The 10,266-nt window shown below is 42.1% G+C and overlaps 1 protein-coding gene across 1 annotated transcript in view; it reads right to left on the bottom strand.

Annotated features, from left to right (window-relative positions):
• Positions 1–543: 543 nt before the first annotated feature.
• LOC119169107 (ribosomal protein S6 kinase beta-1) overlaps positions 544–10,266 on the bottom strand; it is a 151,087-nt gene continuing 141,364 nt past the window's right edge. The window contains exon 16 of the mRNA XM_037420218.2: positions 544–719. Coding sequence (XP_037276115.1) covers positions 714–719 — 6 coding nt within the window. The 3' untranslated portion in view covers positions 544–713. The remainder of the gene's footprint in view (positions 720–10,266) is intronic.

The following is a 10,266-nucleotide window of genomic DNA, read 5'->3' as shown; positions in this document are numbered from 1 at the left end:
CAAAAAACGGCTGCTGCAGGCACATCACTTAAAGCTCTAAGCACAGTGATATTGTCTAGTTCTGTAATACAAACAATTAAGAATGTGCGAGTAATTGCCTTTTCTATTATTTAGTGTTACATTTACAAATTACTATGCACAAAACAAAAACAAGTTGTGCAGTATCACGCACACATACACACATATGCACAAACACACAAATAAAGCTCACAGAAAGATAGGCAACAACAGAAATGAACAGAAAGCACATACCAAGTCACGATAATTTTAAAGTTCTCAAGGACTCTTCAGGATGGCCAATGCCAAAACCTGGCACCTGCTGCCGCACACATCAGTCGGGCAGGGCCCCGAAACTGCATGAGGGGGATGTATGCACACACTGAACGCATACCATTCAGACTTGACTGAGTGTTCGCCGCGACACTGCATGACCCAAGAGGCACGAAAACACCACGAAGTTTTGCTGCCTGCATGTCCCTTTGCCGAGCACAGCAGCCTTTGCCTGGTGCATCGTGGAAGGAGGAGGCTGTACGTGTCCAAACACATCAGGATCTGCAGACACGCTAAGATCCAATTTCTGTCTTTTTCCTAGATTCTTCTGCTCTCGCAGCAAGCCACCGAAGCGGCAGCAGGCCCTCAGAGGGCTTGGCACGTGAGACTATTAGGAGACGACTTGGAAGCCAGGAGAAGCCAGTCGCAGTACGGCAGATGCATTATGGCTGCGAGAAAGAGTGCAACAGGTCCAAGCAAAGCACAAATGCTCAAAAAGCTTCTTTTTTTTTTCTTGGTGGCGCAGCTTTTTTTTTTTTTCCTTCTGGCATTAAAGTACCACAACTACGATGTAATTTCAGCAAGTGAAAACTCTGTATGAGAGACTACTTAACTTAACAGAATCAATGGTCTGCACATGCACATGCATAAAGAAAAGACCATTTATGTATGGAATGTGCATAACCCAATAAACATTATGGGACGTGCTACGTGCACCATTTTTAACCAAACCAGGACATTCTATGCATTAGAGAGCAATGAGACTATGTCACACAGTAATAATCGTCATCTGACTTGTTTCCCTTGTTGAAAACTACATGCGTGCTTCTACTAGCCATTGAGAGTGCTATGTCATGCCCACATGCTATATGGGGCTGATAAGAACCGGGCATGTGGTGAAAATGCAAGGAAGTCGCACGAAATAGATGGTGATTATTGACGTCACAGCGTCATACTCACCGAAACAAAAATATTCGACGTATGGCAGGGTTGTGAACACAAATAATACCCAAAGTCTCCTAACACCAAATACAGACAAAAATGATTGGGCGTACGAATCAACACGAGTATGAAGAGAATTCGACGTGAATCTACATGTGTTAAGAAGAATCAAGAGTGAACCGTTGCACATGAAAGCGGCTCAAGTGAATCAAGAATGAATCAAGAGACATGGGTGTCAATCAAAAGACATAAGTGCAAATTACGAGTGATCTAAATAAAATAAGAGCGCCTCAAAGAGCATAGGCTTTTTTCCGGCAATATCCTCAATTTTAGTCACTTCGTGACTTCTGTTTGCAGCAGAAATTTCATATGCCTTTTTTTATAATGAACAGCAACAATGCAAACTTTCCATTGATTGTCATATAACATTATGCATATACAGGGTGTTTCAAGAGATGTGTCCAATATTGTTTCAAAACCAGCAAAAGACGCTACTTGCTCACTGTCTTCGCAGTTGCTTTTTCTGTAGCAGCAGGCATCTTAAGAAAGTGGAAGACATCACTTGAAACTGTCTTTAGGAGAGTTAAGTTATTTACCTTTTTAATTAGTCAAATGGGAGAATACGTCAAATGGGAAAATTGAAGTATTTCATGCAAAAAACTGATTGCTGCTTTACGATTTCAGAAAAACGCCTCTAGCAATCACTACAAATTAATAAAATTCTCTTAAAGGCTGCAACAAAACCGAAACCAATGGACCGAACGGCGCAACAACCAGACTAGTACAATGACGTCACTGTTCAAAAAAGCGGTTACAGGGGTGCAGTTCTTCCCCGTTCGTCAACGATGTGCATCGCGCATGCTGTATTTGCGAGCACTGCCCACACACCCACACGACAAAGTCAGTTAATGGTTAATGTAACAACACTCCCTCATTTCAGTTGTGCTCTTTTCAATTTCGGTTTTGCTGCAGACTTGTGAGAATTTCATTAGTTTGCAGTTATTACTGGAGGCCGCTTTTCCGAAATCTCAAGGTGGCAATCGGTTCTTCGCCCAAAGCAAAGGACTTCCTATTCTCCTATTTCATTCAACTGCCTCACTCAACTATTTAAAAAGTTAATTATTTTAGCTTTTCTAATTACCATTCCAAATAATATCTTCAACCTTCTTAAGATGCCTGCCACTATAAAAGAAGCAAATGTGAAGACAGTGAGCAAATACTGCCTTTTTCTGATGTTTTTAATAAGATTGGACACACGTCTTGGAACACCCTGTACTTGGCAGTCCCACTGAGAAACTTTCGTCTCCTCTTGGTGCTCGATAAATTTACCACAACTGTTTCACCTTCTCGGCATTCCACAGGACTCGCCATGTTGTCAGCTTTTCTGCTGGCATAACCGATTATTAAGCCATCAAAAAACACAACCTTAAGAGATAAGAAGGGGCTAATCCTATGTTTTCTCTTAAGGTTTTGTTTTTTCGGGCTTCAAAAATCAAGTATGAACGTACACTAACTTGGCCAACAAAAAGTTCTCTATTCTGCTGGCTATTTAGTAAGTAGAAAGACAACTGACTTTTCTGACAAAGATGCATGGACCTATCATACAGCTGTTTGTTCTTTTTGCTCGTGCACAATACACCACAGACAAAATTGTCAACATGCGGACTAATCTGCTTGCAATGACCAAACCTAGTGAGCGGTCTTTTAAATACCGTCATGCCTAATGTATCTTTTCTATTGCATTGAGTTTCCCTGAATATTATGTAATTTATTATTATGTAATTACTATGTATATTACATCACAAAAAAGTATACAAGTCATCTGCAGTAGCGTTTGTGATTTACGAGGTGCAAGTTACAGTAGAGGATATCCTAGAAAGCCAATTACAAGATAACAGACAAACCAGATTTACCTCAAATTGCAATTCACATTTTGAAAAATATGTGCTCTTTGAAGAAAAATAATGCACTGATTTGAAACAGTGTGAAGTTGTTAAAGGTTCAAACATTGTCATTTCAATGACAATGTTTCTCATTTCAGTGCCACTTAAAAGGACACTAAGTCCAATAACAGTTTACATCAGAGTGAAAGCTCAATGTATGAGAACATCTAAAACGACAATATTTTGAACAGCAGTGCCCTATTTACCGATAAATTAAGGTAAATTCGCTAGAATGCATGCGCCACAGTTGGACATTCTCTAAATGATCCCGATGATATCAGACAAACTTGCCGACAATTAATCACTAGTAATCGAACTATCTGCACTAAATAAAGAAAGAACCTTTCGTGCATCAAGATATGTAATAAAACGCTGCTTCTTATGGAAAAAAGAACTGCCAGACGTTACTATGGGGAATAGCGTAAGTGGTCAAAAGTTAAATTTTTGTATGATTAAACTGGGCAGGTCATGCCATCCGGCAAGGTCTAGTTGAACCAATGTCTGCCATCTCTGAGGAGATGGCAGGAAATTGTTGAATTGCCGTTGTTGCTGCTGTGGCTCGCACTGCTTTCGTTCTGCTGCTACTAGTGTCAGCGGCCACGCAGTAAAGTCGGGCAACATAGTGCACGGCAACAGTGACAAGAGACACTCCGTTTGGGCGGGCGATTTGAAGTGCGCTAACCCGATTTGGACCAGTAAAACGTGATTTGTTTCAAAATAGGCACTTCCTTGGCACAAGTGTAGCACTACGGAGTTTATGGACTGCCTTTCAACAATCAACATCGACTTAATAGTTGCCTTTAGTGTCCCTTTAACCATCCTTGCCAGACGTTGCGAGCTGAACACTAATGTCAACCAACTGCAACGAACCTTTACTTGGGCGGAAACGACCATAAATACGTAGTATATATGCGGCAAGTTACGATAACGACAGCGAGAAATCTTGCAGTCGCACAGTTAATTTATAATTGGTGCTCTAATTTCCAGCAAGCAGACGACACGGAGCTCTAGCGGTGTGCCCAGGCAAATCAGACAGAACCGGATGTGACGATTACTACAGAATGTCGCCACGTCGCTCTTTGTGAGCGATCCTCCCGGCTACTGAATCGCTTTTTCCTGCGTTGAAACCGCTTTCACGTTTGAAACGTGTGTGTGTTTGTGATGCCTTGGCATCGCCTAAAGACAGCGGGTTCGAAATGCATTTGTGCTGCATTGAAGTCGATGGCAAGCCATGTTCAAGTAAAGTAGCGTTTCTGAATACAGGGTTTAGACAATGCAAACCCACCAGTGGGAAGCCCGGACCAGCGTTCGATAAGAGGCATGTTCACGCAGCTTTTCTAAGTTAACATACAAAAAACACACATACGCACGTTCGCGATGTACGTCCTCGAGGAGCGTGGAGCAGACGATTTTTCTGTCAGTCATGTCACTTCCAATCCGCCATAATGGCGTCGTTTTTTCTAGTTTCGGTCTCAAAAACACCATCGTTTGCAGGCTTTTTTTCTAAGGTAAGCGCTTGTATTTTGATGGCGACATTTGGCAGGCGGCACTACCTCTAGCTACGCTACCTATATATTAACTTCTTGCGGATTGCCAAATGTCGCTGCAGTTGGCCTTTAAGTGGGACCGAATGGAGAGTCTGACACTTTCAACTTCAGTTTTCCACACAAGATTAACTGGGCCTCACAGCTCCGTCAAAATAAAGTCTGCTTTAGCTGACATACAAACAAACCTAAATTCCCTGCATAAAGGCCATCCATTCTTGCATTGGGCTCAATCCAGTTGCCCTTCCAGTAAAAGATATCTGCACAGCTATCTTCTACATGCACACAGCAACATCAAACCTATAAATCAGGAACATGAATCATTAAAGAACCCTTGATGCCACATTTGAAAACTCGAGATGCTTGTGTTACTTGAAAATCCAGCATGCGGGTGCACTTCTGACCGATTAGTAGCGAGAAGCATTGCCTATTATTTAATTTCCTTTTAATGTAAGGGACAGTGCTCAGCAGAGTATTCAGGTCCAAGCAACATTTTCGGCGGTTTCACGTAAACAGCATGACATTGAAGAGGTCGAGCAAGTGTCGTCAACGTCAGATTATTTGCAAAGTCCGCACAATACCCTGACTGGCTCCCGGCAAGAACTGATGTTCTTCACCCCTCTCCCTGTGTTGTCGGGCTGCTTACGCCAAGAATGCCTTTCTTTTTTTTTCTGAAGTGGACATGCTCAAAGCACATTGTTTCATTCTTCACCACCCACAGATCCACAGATTTCAAAACAGCGCCTTCAGTGCCACCGAAGCTTGAGCACACGTAGCCATAAGTGCTGTTCCACTGCAGAGTGGTAGTTTTTTAAAGACGATAGTATTTCTTGGCGTACTTCGACGCAAAAATTTTGATATGTCTGTCTGTACACTTGTCTGTTTGTCTGCTGTAACGATACCCGAAACGGCACCAAATGATACCCTGAGTGGCCAACCCCATCTGCAGCGCCCACCAATGTTGCTCAAGTTTCAGCACTCATAGTTGTGCGATTGTCAATTAAAAAGCAATCTTTGCGCATATCTGAGGTACCATAAACACATCAATATTTTGTATGTTAATAATAATCCTACTAATGAAGACTTGTGGTACTGTTTAACTAGTGAACCAGGCCACTGTTTCATTTTTTTAAACACGGAATTAACTAGAAATCTAATATATATTTTTTTGTTTTTACCACTGCTTTGTCTGTTTCCCTTTGTCCGCAATTAGCATTGCTATATGGCCTGCTGAAAAAGAAACTGCCCATTTAATTTCCCAATCTTCCTGCTGATGACTATTACCACTTGTGATAAGGCCATGTCACCGATTTTATATGTACCAGGAAAATATAGTAATGATATAATTTACACAGAAAGTTAGTTTCGTGATATTGCATAGATGCTTGGACACTGCCACATGACCCAACAAGCTTTGTGTTCATTAGGAAAAATGTTCGTTTCTCTTTTTGCTGCTTGAAAGGTAGGATGCTTGACAACCAGCACTATACAAAGCCAACTGACAACACGTTTCAAAGTCACAGCTTGGTGCAAGACACACATCAATATGTCAAAAGCTTTTCAAGTGTTGTCACAGATTATTAACCAACTGTGCATGCGACAAGAATAGAAGTGTGCCTTCTAGGTGTTACGGGAGCACAGCCAATCAGACGAAATTAATGAATAATTATGCCACATGTATGAAGAGTTTTTCACATGCAGATAAGATTTTTATCACCAGCAAATGTGCTTACCGTCGCCATTTTGCTACGAATGTACTTTGACTGCAGGCTACAAGCTCACGAAATAAAGACAACATTCTTGCACTTTGTACTGCCATGTGCTTCATAGTGGGAAGTATCCGACAATGTTTACCAAATAGTGTCACAATAAAATTCACACCACCCAGGACTGTATCACTACAATTTTGCTACACTAAGTGCTTATCCAGTGTTCTTTAGTCGTCCTGGTTTCTCTGTGCCTTCCTAAGAACGATCTACTTACTTAGTTCGCCATTTTGTAAGCGATTAAAGCTCTTGGCTCAGAACCACAAAACTTGTTTTAATATTGCAATATATCTGACTATATCTCTTAACAATACATCGTGAATAGCCTCAGCAGGATGAATAAGCAAAAATGGCTAAGCCACTTGCTGAACTCCACGCCAACCATTTGCGAAGAAGAGAGTTCAGTCAGGCAAAAGGTACAGTCACACTTAGGTAAAATCTGGAAGTGCATGGCATCCCGATGCGGCCAGCGTTGCAGTTGCACGCCGGCAGCAGCTCGCCCATGTGCAGACCCTTGAGGGGCATGGAATGAGTCGCATCATCTGCTACAGTGGTGCAGGCTGATCATATTGTAAGGCAGTGAGGAAATTGCATCGTTACTGCGGGAACTGGGCTGATATTCTGTACTAAATGTTGTGTGGCACCAACTTCTCTACCTTTACAGGGGACAATGGAGTTCCTGAAACAGTATTTGACAGAGTACTCTGTTTGCCCTTTCGAGACGCTGTGGTACTGAGTGCATGCAAATATATTTATTCTTTCTGTGTGCTGCGACAATGTAGACACTATAACGAGTGGGCAACCTGCATAATATTATTTTGATGCTAATGAAAACAAAGCACTCAACAGCAACTGCTGAGGAGCTTTGCGGGTTTACCAGAATCAAACAAATGGGAACAAATTCAGGAATGCTTTAGGATAAGACCATGACCTGAGCGTGCTTGTCCTTGAAGACATTTCATTACACCAGACAGGACTTGCTCGCCGGCAGTGAAATGCACGCATCAGGCTTCAAACTTCTTTTCATACTTCGTCATGTACCTAGCGACAGCGATAACTACATGCATTCCAGACTGCAGTTAAGGCATACAGTGACTCGATGAAAGATACTGGCTTAGTTCCAACAGAAAAAATAAAATCCACGCAATGCCTAACAATGCAGCCAGTATACCACCGTAGTAGATGCACTTCAGCACTGCATCTCTCAAGCGTTTGCGCATTCGTGAGGCGTTGCTAGCATGCATGCCACTGCAGTGCTGGCCACATCACAATGCCTCGCACTCCGAGGCTTCCCCTCAGTGTGAAACAGACTGCACATGGGAATCTGCTTATCATGCACGATCTAATAGATTAAGTGCAGTGTTGCCCAGTTTACCATGCAACAAAAGCAATCATAAATACGGTGAAACCCTTTGATGTACAAAAGGCATTCGGCGTAAACTGTTCCAATGTTTTGCATGATGATACCAACTGCAAAGACATCTATAGAACTCCCAGTAGCCATGGATTGAAATATATTTTCATTTTTGGTATAATGACCGCTATGAGCAACTGGTCATGAGAACAGTGTCATGTTGCTGCGCAGCTGGCCAGTAAGGGCGATGTTGGCTAGAATGTCCCAAATAAAAATTACGCTAACGCAATAAGAACAACTCGATAAGAAAGCATGTGCATTGTTCAGCACTAAACTTATCTTTTTCATTGCAATCTGAAAATACTGTACACAGGAACATCATAGCATTGCACTTAGTTTGACATCAGAAAAATGACTAAGGAAAGTTAGGGATTTGCCTTTCTGCATCTGTGTTTGCTTGCAATTTTTTTTCAGAGTTAAAGCTTGTGCAACATCAATTACGAATGTGCAGGAACCAGCCACCTGCCCAGCTTTGCACATGTCCAAAGGAGGTTGTGAAGTGCATTGCAGAACCATTCTACAGAAAAACTATTGAAAATGTTACTAATATAGAAGAGTTTGAAGCAAACTAAAGGTTGCAAAGTTATAGTGAAAAGAGGCAATGTACCATCCCAAAGGCAGAGCCTGTCTCGCTCTTTCAACTAGCGTCGGCAGGTGACAATCCATGCACTTGGCTCCCTGACAAAGCATAGGGCCCAAGCATTGTTTATACCTTGTGGCGAATTTCCTGGGGTGTTCTTGCACAAAATGCCTTTGTAGAGACTCAACGGGTGTGTTCCTGTAGGCTGTTTGCGCAGTCCACGCAAGGTGCGTGGTGGCACCATTGCCTGTACATCAGCAGTAGATAGTTGCATACCTCGAGGGCAATATGGTGCTAGTGCCTCCTTCAGCGGCACTTGTACCACAATGGGAATGATGGAAAGTACAGGCTACCAAAGACTTTCGTTCTCAAGAATTGCGACACTTGTTTTCTAAGAGGAAACTAGGTGATATCAAGTTATTTTCAATTCGTTATTCTTTTGCATGTATAGTTTATGCCAAGAAGTTTTCATGAACATGAGATGGAACTGAAACCTTGACAAACTCAACCACAAAGGTATGCATTGTTATGCAATTGTGTTCCAGATTTGGCAAAAGGTCATGATGATTTATTTTTCACATTTGAAAACGAACAGGCTCATTTTTCCTTTGAAGGTATTCCTTATCTATTTATGGAGTAGGAAACACTGCTGCGATGCCATATGAGCCTGTCTGCCTCCAATGCATCTCTCATTTTGTTGTGAAGTCAAGTCACAGGAGCGCGATGGTGTCTAGAAACCTTCGCTGTCATTTTGCATGTGATTTGAAGAGCTTTGGCAAAGATTCACTCATAAAAAAAAGTGAACCCTATGCAACATCCCGCACTAGCATGGTGCCGCTACATCGGTGTACAGTGGTGAGTGCCCGACACTTTGCTAATACTTTCAAATACAACTATCAAAGCTGCAGCACTGCAGCAAACCAAAAGACCTAGTGGCCTTCAGCCTCTTTGAGCAACAAAAGCACTGTTTGAATGTTCTGCATTGCATGCCTTTACACACACTACGCAAAGAACGAAACTGAAACTAGAAAAATATCAGTAGAGAGTCCACTAGCTAACGCTATACGATCCACCACCTTCCATCAATTCAATGGTGGTAAGCACCAGTTTCTTCTCTAGGTTATTGAATAAAACTCTATAGCCAACCGATACCTTGGATCAGCAGCCACTGATAACAAATCCCAAAGGTAATTCTAGTTGATGGCCCACAGGAATAGAAGTTATCACACCAATAATAAGGCACGGCATTGGCCGTACAAAAAAAGTTATGTTTTTCATTATATCACTTATGACCAATGCAAGGTGCCTTAGCAAAGTGAAGGACTTGACGTATGCTGTAGTCAACTAATTAACCTGATTAAATCTGGCCTCGTCAACTTGGAGAAAAAGAAGGCGACAAGTGGGAAAGGCTCTCTTTGTGCTGACTCCTCGTAGACGCATTCTCGTGCCTTTTGTCCAAGAAGGGCTTTTGCACAGAGCGGTCAGTAAGACGAGCCCTTCTTAGTGGAGTTTGTCGTGGATAAATCCAACTGCTCAGTAAGAGAGAAACTTATTAGAAAACAAACTCATTTTATTTACAGCCTGCCAATTGTACAAGAGTCCTCTTTATTTGGTGAAGGGCAGATTTGTGTGCCAACTGCTTTATGGCAGTCAATGTAGTAGGTGTTTCAAACAACAGTCATTCAAAAACCTGTCCTTGAACAGAATTTATCAGTTTGCGACTGACACCACCACACAATCTGCAGTTCTTTGAAGCAGCATCGCAAAGTGTGGTCGCACAGGAAGGCACGTCTTGGTCCCTGGCCAA

Source organism: Rhipicephalus microplus, chromosome 3, assembly GCF_043290135.1.
Source record: "Rhipicephalus microplus isolate Deutch F79 chromosome 3, USDA_Rmic, whole genome shotgun sequence".
Taxonomy (NCBI): domain Eukaryota; kingdom Metazoa; phylum Arthropoda; class Arachnida; order Ixodida; family Ixodidae; genus Rhipicephalus; species Rhipicephalus microplus.
Note: the sequence above shows the minus strand (reverse complement) of the source record. Positions and strands in the feature narration are given on the sequence as shown.